The sequence below is a fragment of the Columba livia genome, chromosome 5 (genome assembly GCF_036013475.1).
Source record: "Columba livia isolate bColLiv1 breed racing homer chromosome 5, bColLiv1.pat.W.v2, whole genome shotgun sequence".
Lineage (NCBI taxonomy): Eukaryota > Metazoa > Chordata > Aves > Columbiformes > Columbidae > Columba > Columba livia.
The window spans coordinates 60,278,814-60,303,920 of NC_088606.1; the positions used below are offsets into that span (position 1 = coordinate 60,278,814).

At 39.0% G+C, this 25,107-nt stretch overlaps 1 protein-coding gene across 1 annotated transcript in view; it reads right to left on the bottom strand.

Annotated features, from left to right (window-relative positions):
* SPON1 (spondin 1) overlaps positions 1-24,575 on the bottom strand; it is a 193,354-nt gene extending 168,779 nt beyond the window's left edge. The window contains exons 1-2 of the mRNA XM_005499314.4: positions 24,143-24,575; positions 17,351-17,457 (exon numbers count right to left, since the gene is read on the bottom strand). Coding sequence (XP_005499371.1) covers positions 17,351-17,457; positions 24,143-24,365 — 330 coding nt within the window. The 5' untranslated portion in view covers positions 24,366-24,575. The remainder of the gene's footprint in view (positions 1-17,350; positions 17,458-24,142) is intronic.
* Positions 24,576-25,107: the final 532 nt, after the last annotated feature.

The window sequence follows — 25,107 nt, forward strand, 5'->3', positions numbered from 1 at the left end:
ACAAGATACACACCTCCTGTTTAGCTGTAGATTGATACTACACGTGATTCTGAGAAATCTTGAAACCTTATTCTTTGCGTTCAGCTCCCATGTTATCCTGATCATTCGAGTATGAAGAGACAACAATAGTCATGAAGCAAAAGGCAGCTGCAAAGGTGTTCTGCACAAAGCACAAAACATTCACTTTCCTTTCAGCAAATAGCAGCTTTCCATGGAATAAAAGAGACGATGCCCTTCTACTGAACTTCTAAGAGCCATCTGAAAAGACTGACCAAACTGAGGTCCCAAGCACATGAACTTCACCTATATGTGCTCTCATTTGTGCTTTTTAAAGAGGACATAAAAAAAACCCCAGACACTTCCACGGAAATTGACATAGAAGAAGAGTAATTCTACAGAGAGTTTAAACGGCAGCATACAGAACTGGACACGGGTAGGTGTGGCCTCACAAGAAACACAACGCTTCTGCGCTCATCTTGTGCACTCTACATGATGTGCGCTCTTTCTGAGCACGCTGAAGGGCTTAACTTGCATGGGGCATTCCAGCCACAAGTGAAGTTGCAAAGTAGCATGTCAGCTTACAATTGCTGTCCTTACTTTTCAACTCCAGCTGTGTTTTAGTAGATGGCAATGATGAGAGCTTCCAGAGAAAGGGAGACAACAGGCTCAGGTCCTTCCACATTTCCCTGGATACTTATAACAGGAAAATGAAATCAAGCAATTAAGAGACTGAAAAGGGGTGGGTATAATTTGTATAATTTATACAATTGTTTTTGCAGTAAGAGCTCTAAAATTGCAAAATAACAGCCAAACAAGCTTTTCTTTTAATATATATTAACTTACTCTTAGTGGCAGACAGAACTATGGAGTCTCTCATCATTTGGAATACCCACAGTGACAAGTGTCAACACTGAACACCACACTGCTCAATATCTTCATAATTTATCTCTATGATGGGACTGAAAGCACCCTCACCAAGATTTGCTGATTACACTAAACTGGACGGAGAGGTGAACATGTCAGAAGGGAGAGACATCTTAGAGAGAGAACACGAGATGTTCTCTCGTAATTGGTAATAACCAATCCAATTCTGGTCCACACAATTCAAGAAAGAAGCAGACAGATGGGAGAGGGTCCAAAGGAAGGCCACAAAGACGATCAAAGAGCTGGAGAACTTGCCTTATAAGGAAAGTCTGAAGGAGTTATTTCTCCTTCCACCTCTCCCCCTGGAGAAGTGAAGGCTCAGGGGGAACCTCATCACAATATTCCAGTACTTAAAGGGCAGCTACAAATAGGTCATGGGCTCCCTGTTCGCAAGGAGAAGAGACAAGGATCAGTGAGTACAAGTTGCACCACAAGAGGTTTCATCTTGATGTAAGAATTTTTACTGTGAGAACAATCACTGGAACAACCTCCCCAGGGATGTGGTAGAGCCTCCATCACTGGAAGTTTTCAAGATTAGACTGGGTAAGGTGCCAGACAATCTTATCCAAGCTCCCTTTCCCACAAAAGGCTGGACCAGATGATCTTTCAAGGTCCCTTCCAACCTGGGCTGTCCTATGATTTTATGAAGTACACAGTCAATTTCTGTTTATGATTTTTAACATATATTACAAAATGTTTCTTTCGCTTCCCTGTGTTTATTTACTATATTTAAACTGCTACAGGTACTTTTTCCAACATTGAACAAAGCTGCTTTCAGTCATGTGACTTTATATGTATTTGGTAGGGAGTGCCAAAGTAAGTACAACTAAAAAATAAAGTGCAGCACCAGATAAACCCAGAAAATGCCATCTTCTTTTAATGTGATGAAATGTTGGTATGTATGAATAAAAACAGCTGTCCCTTTCTTCTAGATTCCCTTGTGAAAATCTGAATCATATAACTATGAAAGCTTTCACCTGAGAACACAATGTACCCAAAATCCCATAATTTCAACAAAAGTGACACAAATAGTCTAACCTATCTATGTAAACATTTGCAGAACGTGAGCATGGAAGCACTAAAAGTAACACAAATTTTCACTGCAGAAACTTAATACAGTCCAGCAGGTAATGCCTAGCTCATGTCAAGGCTCATGCCATCTTTCACTTCTAAAGCTGAATTTTGGTGATATAGGAAAACTATTATACCCCAGTGGTTAGGGACAATCAGCCACACTAGTGTTTATCCAGAGAATTACATGTGGTAGTATCAATCTTATTTTGAATTACTGTCAATAAATTTCAATTAAAAGCTGCATAAAACTTAAAGTCAGCACTGTGGTTCAATTATTTTTCCATGTTTACACCTTTTGCTGACTAATCTATTTTGTACAGGTACTTGAGGAAAAAACATTCTATGAGATATGCAACAGTGAAACAACTTCAACAAAGAATCACAGAATGTCAGGGATTGGAAGGGACCTCAAAAGCTCATCCAGTCCAATCCCCCTGCCAGAGCAGGAACACCCAGATGAGGTTACACAGGAACGCATCCAGGCGGGTTTGAATGTCTCCAGAGTAGGAGACTCCACAACGCCCCTGGGCAGCCTGTTCCAGTGTCTGTCACCCTCACTGAGAAGAAGTTTCTTCTCAAATTTAAGTGGAACCTCTTGTGTTCCAGTTTGTACCCATTACCCCTTGTCCTATCATTGGTTGTCACTGAGAAGAGCCTGGCTCCATCCTCGTGACACCCTTTATATATGTGTAAACATTAATGAGGTCACCCCTCAGTCTCCTTTTCTCCAAGCTAAAGAACCCCAGCTCCCTCAGCCTTTCCTCAAAAAAAGGAGACAAACAGCCTAGAGTGCTAAGTAAAATAGTAGTTGGGAAGACTTTCTCATCATAATCCTGCAGTGGGAAGGACTTGCTTGTCTGATACCTATCAGCACAACAGCTACCGTTACTGAAATTGCTTTTAAGGACCTCACAGTGTAGACAGACTGTGTTCCCAATACTTTAAAAATCCCCATGTTGTATTGTGTAAAAGCACAGACAAATAACTGAACCGGAGCACTGGCTTTAGGTTTTTTTATAGCTTTTAATTGAAATTTATTGACAGTAATTCAAAGTAAGATTTATACTACCCACCTGTAAGTCTCTGAATAAACACTAGTGTGGCTGATTGTCCCTAACCACTGAGGTATAATAGATTTCCTATATCACCAAAATTCAGCTTTAGAAGTGAAAGATGGCATGAGACTTCTCATGAGATAGAGATCACCCGTTGGACTGCATTTAGTTGGCTGGAATGCTGTGCATTTTACAAATATTTGTTATTTTATGTATGGACAGTATTTGCATCCAAGAAAGATGAATATTTCAATGTTGTTGATCTGGGAGGCAAATACTGTATGTGGAGAACAGAACTCCTGAAGTTTAAAAATGGCCAAAGTAAGACATGAGATTTTGAGCAAGTTGCTTCAACATTTACTCTTCTGTAAAGTAGATATCACAAATCAGCGTTCTACAAAAACGTTTATGGAATTCAGTTTACATAAAACCTTTGAAATCTTCAGCAGAAAGGCAGCATAAAAGCACATTTTAAAGCTCTGTTATAACCATAAATGCAAACACTAATCTGGTAGCACTGACAACAGAAAATCATTACAACAAGATTCAGTGAATTTAATTGGAAAAAAAAAAATATGGTCATGATTTCTCTAAATTCATACAAGAGCTAGATATCAAGAGTCATGTATCTTAACAGCAGTGAGCTCAGCATTTTATCCTGCCTTTGTATGTTTACCATATTTTTAAACTTGCAACATTCCTTAACATATTTATGCCATTCTGGCTTATTTGGCTCAGGCATAAACTAAATTTTGTATGAACAGAAATGGTCATACTCTAAGACCAGCTTTCACTTGGGTTGTATCAGGTTTGTTATTCCTGAAAAGAAATACTAAATCTCTTTAACAGTCAGCAGTTAGAGGCAAATGGGTGTAGAAACCTAAGAACACATTGTGATGTATACCCTGTTCTTTCTGTGGAAGCTGGCAGTTGAGTAACATCTGCACCACATACGAAGCTGGTTGTTTGTTATGTGAGTTTGATACATTTTTCAACTAATGTAATCAGATGAGCTGATGAGCATCAGATGAACTAAAAGAAAAAAATGAGATTAATACAGAGTTTTGAGTAGGTACCATACAGATTTTTTTCATCCTTTATGGAAATCTTACACAACCTCTAAGAAAAAGTTCCAAATGATTGTTTGAAACACACTGTATTTGAAGCCAAGGCTATTATATAATCCCACTGTCTAAACTTATCATAACCCAAATCTAATTCATGTAAGTACTTTGTACAACCTTTATGGATAATAAAACTAGGTTACTGAAAGAATCTCAAAGGAAGCCAGGAAACTGCATAGCCAAAAAAACACACTGATCCTATGCATGCAGCAAACACAGAAAACATTTATCTTAATAATACTGGGATTTATCACAATGTGTGGGCAGATTTTCTTAACATGTAGGATTAGTGTGGGAGGTAATTTACTAACTGCAGGTTTTTGTTTTATTCCTATTATCTGAGATTCCCACACTATCATGTACAGAGAGGCCAGAGCAAAAGGACTACCAACAAGACGCAAACTGCTGCCTTAGCAACCATTTAAAATACCTCCCCGAAACTCCCAGAAAGCATTCTTCTATTAGTAGTATAGAACAGGTGCATATTTTCCCATGAAAATGACATATTGCTCCAGAGAGGTTGTTGTAGAAAGTATCTCTCCATTTTCAACTTTGATTTGCTACTTTATGTCCCTTCTCTCCCCTTCTCTCTTTTCCTACTCTTTAAAAAGCAGTAGGTTAGCTAAAGTCTGTGATAAACAGGCTAAACCGAGCAATGTCAGGTATAATTAAGCCTCCCATACAAGCAGAGTCAGCTTTACTCATACAGTTGGTGTAGAAAAAAAAAAATTAAATGAGTTTCAAGAGAACAAAACCCTGATGTGTACCTGACAAATCATGAGTAAACACTGGCAATACCCTAAGGAACCTCTATTACGTTGACTGTATCAAGATATATAATCATTAAGGTTACAGAACAGTAAGTACTAAAACTACTTCTTACAAACACATTCTTTTATATGTTTCTTTTGAAGAGAAATGCAGGTCCAAATGAGCTATGCCCACCCACAAGGAAAAAAAAGAGGCAAGAGCAACAACAGTGCCTCAATTCACATGGATGAGAATAATTGGAGCCCAGTTCAATCTGTGAAGTAAACAGAAGAAGGATGAAGGCTTTTCAATTTACACCTACAGCCTACAAATTAGTGAGCAGTCTGGTAGGATGAGTTTGCCAGGGATTGCATAATAACTCTACCCACACTGACAATGCAGGGAACGGGGAACAAAATGGTAGCTCTATACCAGCAGGGAATTTCCCTTTCTAATTACCGAGTACTATGAAAAGCATTCTCAAGAGCTAAACATTAGCTTTTGTGCAGCTGGATCAGGAATGCCTTTGCTATTCTTGATTTATTTTCACATGAAAAATAATTTTAATACACTGCTATTTTAATAATCAAAAGTAACTACGCATAAAAATATAAAACGTTGTCCAGCAAATATTGCTTGGGAATTTATTTGGTAAAATATTTTTTTTAATACAAAGTTAAATGGGTTACCAGTAATAATGGCTTCTTGAAATACCTTGCCTATATAGGCAAACATTATATACTCACTTGCTTATATCAATTGAAATCAAAAGTACTTAAGCCAGAAAATTCTGCTTTTGCAGTACACGTAGAGTACATTCATATCCTGCCTCTTATACAGCCATGACAAAAGCAAAGTGAAACACATTATTTTCAGTTTCTCTCACAGCAACCGAAAAGGGAGACAAAATAGAGCAGAAGGGGGGATGGTTGGAGATATATAGTAAAAAAGAAAAAAAAAGTAACCCAATCTTTGAGGAGTATAATTACTCACAAGTAACTTTTCTGTCCCCTTTCAATGACTGTTGATACGCAGATTTCCACCTTGAGGGATTCCCAGCAATAAGTCATTCCACAAGTCCAATTTCTTAGAATAGGAGCCAAGAATCATTTCAGAAAACTGTATAACTATACTGGCAAGCGGTGCATTATTTCTACATAGATTCTTGATATTGTACTGCCTGATTAGTAAGTCGAGCTCCTGTAAGTCAGTGCTATAAGTAAGTTGCTGTCCTAATGCTACCTAGGATGGAAACATCCATAACATGGCTTGAGAAATAACCTCACTCAGAAGTGGTCACAGGGATGAGACCAAATCTATTTATGGCTGCTCCCTGGTTTCTCCCTGCTAAAGATACCAAAAAAAAAAAAAAAAATGAAAGGAGCTGGTTCAGCTGACGCAGAAGGCAAGAGTTCTCTTTATATTAAGAAAAGTCTCAGAACTAGAGGTGCAAGTCAAGGAAGGAGGGAAGTGGAGATAACCTTACCTCCTGCTTAAAGTGAAAGTCAGATCTCCTGACTAGGCTGATTAAGATGAGTCTTGCAGAGGTACAAGGGCAATTCTGTCAGAGAACAATTTAGCAGATAAGAGGTCACCCCTAAAATCATTACTCTTATAGAAGCAGTCAGGAAATCCTTGCAGACTGAGGTGCAGGGGGCAAGCTGGGATCAGTGCCAGTGAGTAGCAGAAGGATTGCAGGAGAACAGGCAGGACTGAATACGAGTCTCACTGGTGGCACTGATCACTGGGGCAGTTCCTCAGGAGGCCTCTGAAAAATTATAGTTAAGTAGCAGATGAGCACTGAGACCCTTTCTGGCAGGGCTTTACATTGATGGAAGGAGACAGTATTCAAGTGACCATTAAGCAGAAGCTGAGGTGGAAAGCAAGCAACTGGAGAGAATCAAGATGCAGGGTAACGAAACAGGAGAAATTCTAATGACTGAACTTGGTCCATATGCCTGAAGAGACCCTTCTGTATGAGTACTTTCAGTTAGTGGTATCCTTATTACAGGCATGAACAAGGTCACTTTACACTGAAGTAATCCAGCATCATGCTGGATGAAACAAGTTTCTAGAGTTCAGCAAGAGTAGGTGTGAGAGGAAAAGCAATACTATGTGGCTTTTCGGTCTAGAACTCCAAACAGTTTCAACAAGGTCAGGGAAAGAAGACTTCTTGAAGCTACATTCTGGCACTACCATACAGTTTTCAGAGAAAGTAAACCACAGAAAATCAAGCATCCTAATCAGAAACATAAGTCTCTCAAGTAAAGACTAGCATTGAAGCAAAACATCTGATGCATTTAGGATGAGAAGGAATTTTTTCAGTTGTATGCATCCTCATGTATCATTCTGAGGACATGATTACAGATTTCCACTCATGACTGAATGAAGTGAAATGACTAAAAAAAACCAAACAAAAACAAAAACTCCAAAAACTATGAAGGTATATTAGGACAAAGCACCAAAAGGTAAACATGTTGAATGCAGCAGAATAAAAAGATATCGTCATTTACCTGAATAGATCTTGCAACCTTCTGGTGTAGAGTAAATATACTGATCAGATGACTAATGATCCTGGGTTGCTAGGTCATGAGAAAGAGCTATCACAGCAAAGAGAATAATCAATTACAACTGTTCAGGACAGCAATGGAAGTTGAAACAGTATCCCTCTGCAAACACTGAGAGGTCCCTGCCATCATTAGAAAGGGAACAGTTGGAAAGGAGAAGGACTGTCAGGGTGGACTGCATCTAGGTCTGAGAAGGGTAGACAGGCAGCCCAGAATAATGAAAGCTAAATATATTGTCACTTTGGTAATGCAAATTTGCCTTCTAAACTCAGAAAGTAGTTCTCAATACAAGTGTCATAGCAAGCATTATGTTTAGTCTGGTAGCAATTAATTCAACAATGAGTTGTGATGGAAAAATAACTTTTTACCTACACCATCTTTCTGAAGATATTGGAGAGAAGAAGAAGAAGAAAAAAAAATTAAAAAGAAAGAAAAAAGAAGAAAGCAAAGAAGACCATTTAAATTTATTTGGGAGACCCTCTACTGACATATATGTACTTTCCTCAAAAGCCCAGAGGACTGACAGTAGGATTTTCTTTAAGCAGCAGAAAAGTCCATATAGCCTAGAGAAACTGTCAAGTTGAGCCTCAGCCTTTATCATCACCTTCACTCACCTCTTCCCTTCCTTCTCCCTCCTCTCAAGCCACTTGAAGGGAAAAGAAAGCCTGTTATGAGAAAAAAAACTTTCCAGTACAGACAATTCTGTATTTCTATAGTCTAGTCATTGTCTACCAGCTGGCAGTGCTCATTTGGAGAGAAGTGTCAGAAAAAACACATTTTCCCAGAATAACCCTTGCTTTTAAATCCCCATGTCACTATGGGAGTACCATGGCTGTCCAGATCCATAGCTGTCCCAGTTAGGATTACAGCCAGTGACAGCTGAAGAAGTCCAGATCAGTAGGGAATACCTGCTAAAAGCTTTGTAACCTGATGTAAAGTGGAAGTGCGAAGAACAGACACTTGCTCTAAGGTCCCGTTGATTTGAACTGACACACTGAAGGTTTTCTGATGCTGCAGAATGGCAAATAGCTACACGAGAAGTATTTCTTGGAGCATTAAAGGAGGATAACGGGAGCTAATGAGATAAGGGTGCTAATCTTTCTCAGTAGACACACAAAGAATCTAGAATAATTTATGAGCGTCTTAGATGAAGCTGGTAAATAATGAGGAGACCAAAAGGGAAATCTAGGAAAGAAAGCCTGGTGGCAATGTTATCAACAAAAAGATGCTGAATAGAAGTTTCATTGAATGAGCCTCTAGATACAGAGTTGTAACCCATGACAGTTACCTTATGGTAAACTGTAAACATCTTTCTGTTGTCAAAGGGTTAAATGTCTTTTCTAAAGTTTCTGGCCCAGGTGAGTCACTATCTGAATGAAGACTGACAGTGGAACAGCAATGAGCTAGGTAGATTACCTGGCCTGGAGAAAAGAGATATATTAATACCTGTCCTGGAGAAAAGGGATATTTGAAATACATTCCTTTAGAGTCAAGGAAGTGGATATGTCCTCTTAAACACCACCCAGAGGAGGAATGTGCATCATCTTCTGTTTGACAAAAGAGAATTAGTGGAATCTGTACTCCCAGAATAAGACTTCAGCTCATAGGGAAATAATTGCAAACGCAAAACTGGCCTCAAATCTGGAAGCAAGACCCGAGCAGAGGTCTCATAAGGCATCAAATAGTCCCAAAAGGCTCAGAAGGGCACTCCCAATGTTGACATGTCTGAAGAGTGGACTGGAGTCTCCAAGGCAGAAAGTGACAGTGCTTCCAGGGCCATTTCCTCTCTTTACACTTCTTCCCACATAGAGGAGCTGATTTGTCGAGTGTCAGTGACAAATTCTATGAAACAATTCTCTGGTGGGCCTCTTGAGGAGCCTTTTAGAACCAGAAGGTCTTGCAGTTCAGTGCTAATCCAAGGAACAGAATAAACTATTAGATATTTTTTTAACAGAATATTTAATTAGGCAATCCTGATATCTTACCATGATGTAGTCTGGCACTGCATAGGCAGGCTGCATACATTGGCAGACTGTAAGGCAGGGCAGGAGTTAGACTTGAGATAACCTGACTCTGATAGGCCTTGGATCTGAAAAGGAGTCTAGAGTTTTAGCTAACATATCTCAAGAGGCATGCTTCCTGGGTTTGGTTTTGAACTTGAAACATCAACAAATAAAATATTTGTTTAGGCATAACCCTTTAAAAAAAAAAATAAGCTTTTACTGTGACACAATCATCATCTGAAATCATTCTCAAGAAAGAAAATTTCCCCAACAGGCAAAAAAAAAAACCCCAACCAACCAAACAAAAAAAAGCACTAAAAGCTACGTGGCCAGAAGCCATATGTTCTTTTCCATGGCCAAGCAGAGAGAGAAGAAAAAAAAAAAAGGACCAAGAGGAAGAAAAAAAAAGCAGAAGAGATACCAAAATCAAATACAAATAATTTTTTTAATTATTTTTTTTAAAGTTACAGTAGTAAAATACCAAGAAAACCCTTACAAGAGCCACTCCAGTATATTTCAAATTAAGCTGGATAAGAGGAAGCCAGGGTTACTCTTGCTGATGGGATGTTGATTGTGTATCCCCTATCAAAGGGGGGTTGGGGGGAAAAGGTCTTTGATTTGAGTGCTCAGAGTATGAATATTTAGCACAAAGGTACATACAGATGAGGTTCCCAACATAAAAATCAATGTTTATATACTTGTTTAGAGTGATTCAAAATGCCCATGTAAAAGAATGTTTGCGCACTTCTCACACCACAGAGCATAACCGTACTGAACAGTGTATATACTAGAGACTGGGTACCACCTTTTGTGTTGGCACCTGTTTATAACTGCAATTATCAAAATACAATACTAGAAATACAAGTACTTCTCTCCAGGCAAGTCTTCAAAACCTCCAAGAGAGGAGACTGCACGGCAATCTCTGCCACAGCCTGTCTTTGTAGAGAAAAAGATCTTCCTTAATTCTGGTCTTAACCTGCCTGGTATCAGCTTGTACCTGTTGACTCTCAGCATCCCAGCATCCATGGTAGAAGAATCTGGGCCACATAAATCCCAGAGGGTTTTCACAGAAAGCCTCTTAGCTCTTTCCCTGTCATACAATAAACCAGGAAGCTACACAAAAACTCACAAAGCTGAGATAAGCCAATTGTCAACAGAAGTAAGAGTGTAGGCTAAGAAACTGAAACCCATTGTTGTTCAGTAGTGAGCTAAGTTACACTGCAACCAAGTACAATATTTATTTCCTCTTCATAAATATGTCTTAGCTACTACTTCAAAGATTCACTGTAAAAAAAAAAAATAATAATATATATATATATATATACACACACACACATTACAAAGCAAATTTTGGAAATTTCTTATATTTTCTGATTTTGTGTGATTTTATGATTTTAATAATTAATTCTAAAATACGCACCAGCAACGTATACAATGAGTTGAGGGAGTTCCCAAAGTATAACAAGCCAACATTTAGTATATGTAAAAAGTGGAAAATGTTATAGTATAAGAATTTGTGCCTCTTTCATAACACAAGCCCAAAACAGAGCAAACAAATGTAACAGTAGAATGCAAAAGCCCCTACACAGTCAGAATGTAGTTTGCTTTTTCTACAGCCTCATCAGTAGCACATAATCACTACCACAGAGCTGTTTCTCTTCTGCAAGTTTCTGGTGCTCATCACTCTTATTTTCAGTTATTATCTTTTACTCTCTGGAGCAAGATATAACTATCTCCAGAGATAATGTTTAACCAAAACATTGCCAATAAGTGATTCAGCTTAAGGTTTCTCCAGTGTACCTGATATTTTTGTACTTAACCTCAGAGTGTTCCTATTTTCCAACCAATGCTAGAACTGGCTGTGGAAAGTACCTCGTTTTTTAAAAGCTCATTTTTCATCCCCAAGTATCACAATATGGAAGTCACAGAGTTCTAGAAAGATGTGTGAAATTTTTCATCAAGGACCATCAATTCCACCCTTCAGGAAAAGTGAACTAGAGCTTTTTTTTACCATTATAAAAATGTTTCTTTTTTTGTCCAGAAAAATATATGCAATAATTTCTTATAAAAAGAAAATTCAGGAATACTCTCACAAACACAAAAGACCAGGTTTGAATCATTAATTTAATAAATGAGTGCAGCTATTGATTTCTCTGCTGCTGATAGAAAGGGAATTTTCATTTAGAAGTTTGGATGCAACTGCATTCCCCCACTTCTTGGGGGTACAGCATCTGTCTCTCTCTGAAACCAACGTACACAGCTTTGTATTCTTTTCTGTTTGACAAATACCAAGTAGGTATATGTGTCACAACCACATAATTATAAGGTTTAAAGCCACAGGTAGATAGTATCTGTTCTTTCCCTGCCCTCCCATCATATGTTACTTGAGGATTATGTTTCCTACTTGAAATGTCTCAGCCCTCCTTCATGAAAACCCTGAAGAATTTTTAAAATCTGAAATTTTAATTAGATATGAACATTATTCACATTCATTAGCATGAGGAGCTTTACTAAGAAACCTAAACTACGTGGTTTCAACTACAAATTGGAAATTCATCTCCTGATTTGCAAATCATTGGTGATTGAACATTTCACATCAAATCAGAGTGAAAATGCATTACTTCCATAGGCTTATAAGCAGTAAGATGACAGACTCCGTTTCAGTGGTGCTGGGACAAGATACTGGGGAAAAGGAATGTACAGAATGCAAACACAAGTAAAATACTTGAAAGTTCTGAGTTCTTGTTAAACAAAACTACATCATTTCATATATCTCAGAATAACCCATTTACTAAGTAGCCTGACATGCTTATTTTGGGATGTAAAGTTAAAAAAAAATAATCAAAACATATACAAGGTGAGTGCAACACCAATATTACACAAGGATAGCTTAATTTTAATTTAAAAGTTTAATAAATTATTGCAGTCTTTTTGTTTTAGTGTAAACAAATGTTGCTTATAGACACAAGAATAAATAAATCATGAGACATGGCTAAAAGCCTATTAAGACGACTACTTTCAAAATGCACCTTTTAAAGCAGATGATATACTGCAAGATTCCCACAAAATGCTGGAACACAGCAACTAAGGAACTGCTTTTCTAAGAGCTTGTAAAAACACCTTTTAATCTAAAAGCTTCAGTAAGCACATCAGTCAGCCCAACAGCATCAAAAGAGATGGTCACCAGTCAGCATGTCTTCAAAAATAAAGGCAACATTTGGGGCTATTTTTTCAGGGTAAACCTGAAGAAGGAAGAGTTTGAGTAAGGACCACTTACCTTACTTATGTCACTATTACTCCAATTTTCCTTAAATGTTTTCTTCTTCAGCATGATTCCCTAGCTTTTAGAAATGTCACACTTTTATTGAAACCTTTGCTTTTGCTACTGCAATGCCCATTCATGTTCTTACAACAGTTTTGCACTGGTGGGTCATTAAATTCAGTGACCTAAATTAAGAATTTCTTGATTCACTCTAGAGCAAAGAAAGTCAAAAGGACACCTCCAGGAACACCACTATGATGAACGCATTTAACACAAACTATGATGAAAATAGTGAACATAAGAATCTAACAATAGATTATGCCAAAACAATACAGAAAAGTGTCTAATTTTGTGTCTTTATGACTCAGTCTATCACTGCACATGAGAAAAATCAGGTCACATTTGCACGCAATATTTTCTATTGACTGCTTAATCATCAAGCGTGCATTTATGAAGCCCACAAGATGCACCAATGTTTGGCAGAATAGTGAACACTGTGAAGGACAAGATTGTAGTTCAGAACATTCTTGATAAATTGAAGATGCAGTCAAGATGACATTCAGTAAGACAAATACAAAGCTTTAGACTTAGAAGGAATAAAATGCAGAGACAGAAATGAAGAATCACAATGTAGGCAGCAGTATATGCAGGGAGGATTTAGGACTTTATCATGGGCTTCCTATACAATACTGAGGTGCTCCTGTAAGTCAAATACACTTACAGGATTCTGCATGAAGACAAGGGAAGCAATTACGACCCTCCAAATGATTATTGTATCTAAATTCTATCAGATTATATGATGAGGGTTCAGATTGAGTATTGTGTACAATTCTGGGGAATATAAGTAAAACTGGACTCTCAACTTGACAACAGAAATGGTAAAATGGAAAAAAAAAAAGGATGCCCTATAATAAAAATATTAAAATTTTAATGAGAAACAGGTATAGAGTGCATGGAATTGGAGAGGGAATGAGTGAAACCTCAGAAAAAAACTGTCTCATAAAATATACACAAATTAATTTAGGAAGATAATCTGATTGAAGAGCAATTTAACCACTATTATTGAAGACTCAGGTTTAGACATTACTAAAACTCTTTGAAGTTTTCCTTAAATTTTCTATAAAATATACTGAAGTCTTTGAACAGGCCACTTGGGGAGATGATTTTGTTGTTGTTGTTGTTGAACATTTCTTCAGAACATATTAATAAAACATCCACCAACTATTTTCTTGGAATATTTATTCTTCCTCAGAGAATGGGGAAGATAGATGAGCACTAAATTTCTAGTGTTCTACATTATTTACCAGACTGAATCTATTACATTGCATACATACTTTGATTAAAATCGCCTGTATAGATACTATTCTATTGTCAATCGGTGCTTGATTGCTGCCCTTGAGTACAATTTGCCTTCGAACAATTTGCAGACTGTTGCTGAACATTACAAAAGAGAAAAGATCAGCAGTCTGCATGACAACAGTTGGGAATGGCTTGTGTGAAGAGGCCAAGGGGGCATGATATCCAAATCTGTCAGTGCAGCACTGCACCCCCGAGTTGTACAATTACCACTGGCATAAGTAAGAGCCATATTATTATATCTGCAATCTCCTATGACTGAATTCGGCATCTTTAATTCTGCAACCACATTTAATTTAGCTGTTTAACATATGTTTCCAAGTTTGTGGGAGACAATGTGTTTTATTTTAAAGACAAATTGTGCCCTGAGTGTGATACAAGGACAAAGAAAGAGAGTTTGGCTGCATTAAATAAACAAACAACAGTAAAGTCAGATTTTAAAGTCTCGGTTTTCACAGAGGAAAACAGATTTAGAATTATGGTGTCCAAACTACATTTCTCTAAAGGTCTCTACTCCATGGCAAGTATAAAGGTAACCAAAGATTACAGAAAAAAATGCAAAGAATTTTAACAGCTGTGCTGCGCACAAGATCAAGACCCTGCAGTCTAAGGACTAATGAAGATTGACCACACCTGCTAACTTGCAGAGTCAGGCAAGAGCAAATGAGCCATGAGGAGGGTATATTAATAAAAGGCAAAGCAAAGCCAAAGCAGGGCCAGCTCATGCCAGCTGCTCACCGTGTGTTCATCCTCTGCAAGGGGCTGCAGAGCTCAGCCTGCTGCAGTGTGACTGTGACCACTGAAAATGACCTTTTACAGCCTGTGTGTCCCATGTCCATGTCAGTCACTGAGATATTAGCCCTTATTTATCACCTTGCTACTCTTGCACATGCCCCTCTACAGCACTTTGAGGCATTGCACCTGTGGATCAGTTTAACAGTCAGCAGCTGTGCAAACCAGGAGCCACAGCACCAATGGGATCTTGCCCAAAGTGTACAATTTGGCTTTTCCCCATGAAAGACATTCCAAACCATACTTCATGATTTGAAAGTGGTGCTCACAGCCTTGAAAATATGGTGTTCTACAGTCCCTGAGGCACGGGGAGAAAGCATATGTGTTATCTGGCCCACTTTCCTTCCTTTCTATCCTGGATACACTGCTTCACACAGTGCATTCATTTGCTTTCATTTGACTATTATTTGAACAGTAAACATGTCTCCTCATGGAGGCAGAGGGTTATGTGAGTAGTCCAGAAGAAGCATTTAGTCTCTTGCCACTGTTAAGGAATTTACACAGAGTTCTGTTCCACTAGGTAATTCATTGAATAACATATTTTCCATCTGAGCACAGGAAATAAACGAGTGGCATACAAGTTATTGTACACACAATTTCTTCTTACTCTGCACAGCTGTTTAGACACTATTAGGATCTTCACATTATAATAAAAACACAGTGCAAACCCTTGAACTAAACATCTTTTTTCCTCTTCTATTTACTAGCACAGCATCTAGCCATGATACAAGAGACTTCGATATTGATCACTATAAACATTCATTGAATACTTAAATAACAATCTTAAACCTGTATCAACACAGGTAGAACTGGCGGGCACCCTCTGAATAAACTTCAGTTAATTGTGCTAATGTGGGATGAGCACAGTGAGTACTGTCTGTGCCACAGAAATACAAATTTAGTTATGCATAAAATTTGAAACACTCTTCCAACTGGAATACTGATTTCAGATCACAATCCATAAAATAAAGCTAATTAAACAATCTTCTCTCCACTGACATCCATTGGACTTTTTTTTGATCTATACAAAATTGCCATTTGCATCCCACTCTGCTGAGCTCAAAATTCCTCTGTAGTTAAGCAAAATTTACTACGAGTTAGGCACATGCCTGGCCATAAAGGCAAAACTCAGGCCAAGTCTTTCCCAGTAGCCACAGCTACAGAGGCATTAATGACTGAAATATAGAAATGAATGGTGAAAAGTTTCTTTTAAAATAGATGAAGCACTGACATTTCTACTTTTTAACAGCTGCTGATGCTTTAATGTTAGCTTTTTCTAAAACCAAACAAACAACTCCCACCACACACACAAAAAAAAACCCAAACTAAAAAACAAACACACACCACAAACTGTCCATATTAAACAATATTAGGAAATAATTTAATTTTACAGAAGATGGAGTTATTCTCCATCATCAAATAAGGTCTCACTTATTCTTAATTTTCTCACAAAAATGTATGAAAACCAGAAAGGGTCCTCTAGGCAAACTTAATAGGAAAACAGGGCAAACATGTACTGAGTTTGCACATTGTATTTTCTATATAGAAGAGAACCCAGAGGCTTCAGGAAGAGATGCTAGGAGTAAGTTGATTTCTGTCTCCTTACAGATGACTAAAATTAGAACTTCTGATTATTTCCCTTGAAAACATGTAAATGCTTCCTTGAGGCAAATGAACTCTACCCATTATTAAAGTGAGTATCAATGTTATTACCTATCATGTAAATTATAACAATATAATTCAACAATATTTCTAAGTTTGGAAAGTCAAATAGCAAATGATATCTCATCTGAGAATCCAACAACAAACCTACATCATTTCTACCTATTTTCATAATTATTATGTGTATTCTCAATTCCAGAATTCCTTTCAGGCAATGTGATCTTGAAATAGCTGGAAATATTATTTTGTGAATCACCACTTTGTATTCTGATGCTTTTAAAAATTATAAACAACATTTCATCTCACTGAATGTGTTTGTTAAGTAAAGTACTACTAAGCATAAATGAAACAGCAGAATCTGATTTATGACTGATAAAACAGTCATTACAGCCATGGCAAACAGTTCTCAAGAGTCATAATCTACATCTGAATGGAAAAAAAATCTAGGCAAAAAATACAAAAAGCAAAATGTGAATTAAACCATTTGCATATTCACTTTTAATAACAAATTTAGGTGTCCTAGGCTTTTTTTCAAATAATTGGTGCTCATCAACAGTAAGAATGTGGGAAGGCAAGCTGAAGACAAGGTACAAAAGCCTCGACTTCTTGAAGAGGTTGTGTGGAATATAAAATATAGTGTGCTGTTCTCTTGTTAATATCCACAAATATTTATGCTTTCTTAAGCATAGTCTGCATTTCGTTGTGCATATAACTTCTCCCTTTGAGCCAAGCACACAGTAAAGAAACTCCTAGAGATACAAGTCAAGGAAAATTCTCTTACCTGAAAAGCTCCTGCGTGATCTTCTTCTTTGTCACCTTCTTTTCCCTCCTTGAGAGCGATCAATGTGAATCCTCGAAAGTAAGCGGGAGTGGCAGCAGAAAGCGTCACTGGAATAGAATCAGAGAAATAATGAAAACACTACATTAATTGTGAAATCAGTCACTTGCACATCATTTCACAGTTCAGCCTGAAAGGTGTGTGTTTTAAGTTGGTGTTAACAAAAGATAAAGCACAAACAACATGGAGCAGAGCCAGCCAGAACACAAAAATGAGTTTTTTTGGGTTTGTTTGTTTGTTTTTGAAAGCAGATTGTTAATCTGCTCAGATTTACATCAGATTTACAAGAGGTTTATTTTATTCTTTGGGAGCGGAGACACAAGTGTTTGGTTTGGTCGGAGCAGAGAGCGGGTTGGTTTGTTTGTTGTTTTCTGTGTGTGTGTTTTGTGGGTTTCGTTTGTTTTTTAAATGTGAGGGAACAGCTGCTTTTGTCCTGCTCTGAGCATGGACAGGGATTTAGGCATTTTAGAGCACACAAAGTTTCTCTAGCTGCAAAGCAGGATGACCATATCACCTGCTTCAACTCAGCTACACTCACCACAGTTCTCCAGCTGATGCAGGTGTTCACTCTAAACCCATCCTTCCTCTCCCCCAGCCGCAGGGGTGAGCAGTACACAAAATTAAACTCGTGGCTAAAGCTGACGTCTAAATATTGTGCTGCCAGCTCCAACTGCCAAAGCATCTTGCACATCAGCAAAACACACTTCCCTCACACACCAGTCTGGACCGGGAAGGCAACACTGGATCCACCAGCACAGAACAATAACGTGATGCTGACTAACCTGATTTTTACCATGCTCAGCATCAGAATTACAACCCCATTTTCTGCCAGTGTAAGATACGTTTGCATGATTTTTCTGTTTGCCATCATCAGTGTCTAAACACCCAGCAACATCTGAGCTATGTCAGCAGTGGCTCTTTTGAACACCATCAGAAAGATGGAATGAAGCAGAGCTTTAAGGCACAGCTTTTGTGGGAGTTTTAAAATTAGTGAACACTTTTCAACACTGTATAGGAACCCGTTTCGGAAACAGGAGGCAAACTTTAGGGAAAAAGACTTTTTAATTAAAGAAAGAGACAGAAAACAGGACTACTAATACTTTTAAGTAGCTTTTACTTTAAGCGTAATGCAGACAGCATTGCTTGTAGTACACTATTGTCACACTCTCAAACCCTAACTAGCACAATAAAAACTGAAGACCACCCATAGTTTTAATGAGTGAACTGCAGCTACCAATGCTGCTTCATAGAAGAGTATTCACAAGAGACTCTCTGTTGCACAAATAGGTCAAAACAAGTTATTAAAAATGACAAATTGCCCTTACAACATATGGATTTCAAAATATGCCCAGAGTTCATTTGGAACATATGGAGAGCTCTTTGATCTAGAAATTCAATAGTGAAAAAATATAAGATAGGATAGTTGAAGATTTCTAGCATTATACAGCTGTATTTAGGTCTAAAAAACATGGTGTTTGTACAAATACTTTTCTGACTACACGTGAGAAAAGAGGGATTGGAAGAATATTCATTTCAATATTTAATCTTTTGTGGAAGTGCCATCTTCAGACCTGTACACCTGGAAACACTTGTACAAAACTAGAGTAGTGATGGGCAGAGTGGCAAATCTCCCAACTCTCAAGATTTTCAGCACACGCTTAATTGTATGGAATTAAACTATTAACCAATGATGAGGCTAAACCTCATCATTTTGGGGGAGAAAGAAACTTTCACATTTTATATAGATGAATTGAGAAGTAGCGTAATAGCATTAAAATTTCTGATTACATTACTAAGTATTGCTCCAATTCATTAATAAATTATCTGCCCAATAATTAGTACTAACTTAATCTTGCAAATTTCTGCAGCTCTGTCTAAACGAAAATCCACCACCAGTCTCTCAGTTGCAGTAATTGAGAACAGCATGCTGCTGAACTCAACAAGGATGAACACATTACACTTGCTTGAACACTGATTCTTAGAAACTAATTGTCATAAATGTCTCTTACATGCAACAATTTTTCCATATATTATATGGAATTCAAAACTCTGAATCACTATGAGCAAGAGATTATACCAGAAATACTTAAATACTTATGCAAGCAAATAGAGAATCCAGCTGTGAATTGACTCAACAATTTTCATCATTTTCTTCACAAATTTACAGATCAAACCAAACAGTTTTCAAAATTCTAAACAAAACACCTGCCTATAAAATAGAGGGTAGCCGAAATGCTACAAAAGCCATCATGGAAAAAAAAATGGTAATTCCAAAGCCTGACTCATAGTTTTTGAATGCCTGGGGTCAGCAATACTCATGCTGTGGTTGCACAGTCATTTCATCCCAGAATAAATCCAGGCTTCCTCCAACATGAGTGATCCTGCCCTCTCCACCCCACACTGCTTGTACAGCAGCCACATCCAGGCAGCTGTGCCAGCAGCTGAACCAGGGAACACATCCAGCTGAAAAGTAGCACAAAACAAAAAAACTCAACCAGAGAGTTCAGCTGGGTCCAGTCCCAGAGAGGCCACACTGTGCAGCCCAGAAGTGCTTCTGCCAGAGCTGGGGACACCCAGGTACAAGTGAGGGGTCGGGAGGGTGATGACCTTCAGGAGCAGAGTGGACTCAAGTGGGATTTAAGTGCCTGTGAAATCTCAATGTAAAGATACAAAGAAGAAGGTGTGCTTGGGTCACCCCTGAGCTAGACCAGAACATTAACACTGGAGCTGAAAAGATTTTGGTCAGTTCTCTGAACTAGCCAGTGTGCCAAGATACCAGGGCAGTGCAAGGCTTTATTTGAAGCACTCCTGAACACAGCACCTTATTCTGGTGATGGTTCTGTGGCCATAGAAGGAGACTCATGTGGCACGGGCAGCAGTGGGAAGCTGTCAGACTACAACTGGTTTTCACAAGAAAAAGCAGCTGCTCATTGCAGAAGAGTTGAGAGACCTTCTTGGGCTAAACTCTGCCATTTTAAAGAACACCTGAGTATCACCCTGCGTTCACATTAATTACCATTCATTGAACAATACCAACTTCCTGTAACAATCAGTTAAATCTCAGTGCAAGTCTCAAAGTTAAGAATCTTACTTTAAAGAGATTACGTATCAACAATTACTTTTGTCTGCTTCCAACCCCTCCAGCAAACCTCTCATTACCTTACAAGTTGCACTTTGGCAAACACCTTCAACACACTCTTCTTTCCTCAGAGTCCCCAGCCAAAGGTGGGATGATCAAAGCAATTGGTCCTTTGTTTTCAGGCAGGAAATCTGACTTTCCACATCCTACACTACGGCACATCCTGTTTGTATATTGCACAAGTACCAACAAATACAATTTTAATATTTCCTTTTATCCACTATAAAGAAACTCCATGTTTCACAAATTAAGTATAGGAAAGAGTGTTTGCATGTTGAGGGGAAGAAAGAAAAACAATATTTATTAGAAGTCCACAAACCAGTACAATGGAGCAGTGTAACATTAACTGAGTTTGTCCTTGAAAACTAAGAAGGTGAACAGACCTACAAGTGAAAATTCCATTAAAACCAGGAACAGTATCCACACAGAAGGTATATCCAAGGACTAGACTAGTCAAATCTTCATTTTCTTCATAAGAATAGCAATTTCATGATATTATGGAGGAAACTATGTACATTGCTTGTTAGCACGTGAAATGGACATATTATTGCCTTTTTTTAAAAACCATTTCATCTACAATTTTAACAGGATGAAACTCCCCCCATTTTTCATGGAAATCTCATGCAATCATTAATCTAACTCTACAGATCAATAAAGCTAGGACTAAGTACTTTCAAGGATCATTACCTCATACACCATCTAAACTTAAGGCTCATTTGCACCCTTTGAATGCAATGGGACCATTGACCTTCAGTGGGAGCAAAAGCAGCTACATCAAGGTCTAAGTTAACCAGCAGGTAGGAGAGGACCTCAATCCCAGGATGGTGTGCCCACAAACCTGGTACTACGAGAAGACCCGGCCATCACATGCATTGGCTGCCTGCTCCAACAAGGTGAGAGGCAACACTATTGCAGCTTGAAAGACCAGGCAGATAAAGGCCCCTTGCAGGCTACAGCATCAAAAGTCTCAAATAAGATGCTGGAAATCAGTCATGTCACTTCCCTGAGGGACACCACGAAGCTATTGTTGCTTTGTTAGACATTAGGGACGAAGGAATGATGGGTCCTCAGCTCTGTTGCTACCTCAGTTTTAACTGTCTGAGGCAGGAGACAGTGTCCTTATTTCCAGCTGCCAGTGTTTGCAGACCAGAGGAGGTGTCTACTCATTCAAAGAGGCTACTCAGTGCTCAGAGCCATTTTCCTCTATCACAGCTCCAGAGAGGTGGAAGAACAAGGCTTCCATACACACAGATCTACCCACAATTTCCCCTTAGGGCAAATAGATCCTGGTTGATTTAATGGTGAGTAAGTGCAGGGAAGCCACAAAAATTTCGCCAAAGGCAAATGGCAGCTGTGAAGTGTGGTCTCCCGATTCCTGCAATGCAGGAGTGCTGCAATGTTTCCTCCAGTCATTGCAGCTTGAGAGTCTTACATGGTTGCCAGGTCAACCAGTGATCAAGAGAGTCACAAGCATAAATGGATGCCTCTACACCATCAATTTGGTGGAGTATGGCATTTGTACGTACAGTTAATTCCTGTGTTATCCACCTTGCATAAATACTAGTTTATTCTAGGAACCCACTAGGGAATGTGCCAAGGATCCAGATTGCATTAAATCAAACAGGGGCCATGGAAACAAGCACATTTGGCTCCAACACAACGGAAGTTGTGCAAATCTTCTGCAGTGTTGTACATCTAGTAATACACAGATAAAAAGCCCTACAGAGCTGCCACAATCCTGCATTTTTGTATCATTAGCTGGATTTTCTAACCTTTGTATAAAACAATAATATAGTTCCAGTTGTAGTGCAGAATTTCCTTTGAAAATGAGCTCTTGAAACTTTCTCTAAAGCTGTTAAACTATTGCCGTAGATAACGCATATGTTATGGTGACATTTACTTACATTCTCCCAACAATTCAAAAAGTGTCCTTAAATTACTATCTAGATAAGCTTATGTACCACCTGAACACTTCAATCTTAAACACCAAAAACAGGGCACATATTTTGATGTACATTTCAACTTCTTACTATTAGCTGTGATTTTCTCTCTTCCAAGAAGATACAGAATTCTAATATGATTTTTTTTTTTAATTTATTTCCTAATGCTAAACCTTAATTTCTCCACAAAATTAGTTCTGCTAATTCATCTAGGAGTTTCTTTCTCTCCTACATTTCCATAAAATAGAAACTTCTTTGGTAGGTAACTGAAAATATCCGATAATGCTGTCACAGAAGTAAATTCCAAAACTTTTAAAGAACGTTCATATCTGTCACTATCAAAGAACTTGACACTTGTCTTTATCCTGCTTTGTAGAAGTTTGAAACTGACACGCAACATGAAATCTCTTAGATTCAAGGAACTAAGCCTAATGTCCAGAACGGGTAACTAGTTTGTGGGAAATGTGCATTTCCTCATACCACAGTAAAACAAACAATTATTGAGAAAAAATAAATATCAAAAATCATGCAAAGTTACAGGCCAATACTCAAAACAAGTTAATCACAGCTGCAGATATATTTTTCAGCCTTTAAGAGAATATGATGATTATGCTATATGCAAACTTTTTTCTCCCTATCTATACCAAGATTGCCATGTTCATGCCATGGGAAAACATTGCTTTTTACACTGAATCTAAGGTCAGTCAAGAGAAACACTAAGAAGAAACTCTCAAAGTTTGTTTTCCAAAGTGATGCCTATTAAGTACATTACTTATGGTACCTAAGAACATCCAAGTTATTTCAAAATACTTTTAAAATACAAGTTGACAGTGTACACCAAGAAGATTTGTTTCCAAAGGCGTTACATGGTGAGGCAGGACAAGTGACCAAAAACTGCCTTTGCCTATTGATTAGAAAAATACGCTGAAATGTGCTTTGGAAGTTAATTTCAAGGATTATATGTGAAACACTCCGTGAGAAACGAATGTCTCCACTTCTTATTTACAGTGGTCATTAGCACCATCCTTGCCTCTTTCCTGTTTGAACCATCTGTTCATTTCCTCCCTCCTCCCCCCCCCCAAAAAAAAAAAAAAAAGGAGGGTGGGATAAACATAAATGGAAAATGTGGGAAGTTGGCAGCATGCTGCATCACTGTTTGCCCATATGCTAACTCATTATATTAACATTTATATTTCAGGGCAAGAGCAACTAGCTCCCAGTTTTCTCTCCTCTCCTTCCTGCTTTATGTTAAAGCTTCTCCTGTTCACTATGTTACATTTAAAGGGATAGGAAGAAATCCCATAGAAGTAAGTAAACGAGGGAAGAGCGTGTGCTTTGTACCACATCAGCTTGTGATCTTGTGCTAACACTGAGCAGGCAGAGAGGATTGAGAAATGAAAGGAAATTCCTCTTAATACTGAGTTAATGTTTGGGAGCAAAGCAATACTGTGAAATCCAACTCCCTCTCACTTGTCATGAAAGCATCCCCAATAAAGTAATGCGTGGGAGTATATTACCCTGTCTTAACCCACACAGTCACACACACACACACGCCAAAAGGGATACAGAGATGACAGGCAGAGACATGTTATAGTTTCAGAGACACTTGTCCTGACCATTATCGCTAGTATCGGCAGTAGAGGATGGCCAACTTACCCCGGTAACTGTTTCCAGGCTTGTAAAATTCTGGATCGCCCTCTACCCTGAGGCTAAATTCATTATACCCTTCCCTCCTGGTGCCTTGGGCTCGCAGGATCCGGCTGCAATATCCCTCGGATTTCGCGGCTTTCTCCAAGGTTTCGTCAGAAAAACCCTTCGCCACCAAGGGGAAAGTCAAAGCCAGAAGCCGCAGGGCTAGAGGCTGCAGATGCGCTCCCATCCTCGGCGCTCCCAACAACTTTTTATCGGCGGGGCGGCGGCAGTGCCGGGGAGCCGGGTGGCGAGGGGAGCCGGGCCCGGGGGGCGGGCAGGGCGGGCAGCACAGGCAGGGCAGGCAGCGCTCGCTCAACCCCAGCCGGCAGCGGCCCCCAGCATGAGGCTGCCAGGTCGGAGGGACCGGCTGAGCGGCTGCCGGGGAGAGGGAGGGAGGGGAAAAGCAGGGAGGGGGCAGAGAGAGAGAGGGGAGGGGAGAGAAGGAGGGAGGGAAGTCTGATCTTGCCCAGATCCCGAAGTGAAGTGCTGTTTTGTTTCAGAGCGTGTGATTAGCAGCTCGGTAATGTTTATTTAGCCGAGCTGCATTCACAGGGTTTGGTTAAGAGCAGAGGGACGCTGCTGTCTCCCAGACACCCAACGCAGCGGCGGGGAGCGCTGCTGTCGCTTGCGCTAAGCCCACAGACCTGACATTAATCACCCGCATTCCTGCCAAAGTCTATAGTTACTGTAGGGATAACAAGGCTCAAAGAATTTCCCGACACCCCACCACCCCCTGTCTTTCTCCAAACAACAGACAGGGTAAACATTATCAACTAAATCAGCGCAGATGGTCCAAGACAAGCGCTTGCTCTCTGCACGCTTGATGAGCAAGGAGCATCGGCTGCAGCTTCTCGGGTGTGAGCATCTCGAGTGCCACAGAGGAGACACATGTGGAGAGATGATGTGCCAGAAACACGAGATCCATTTCT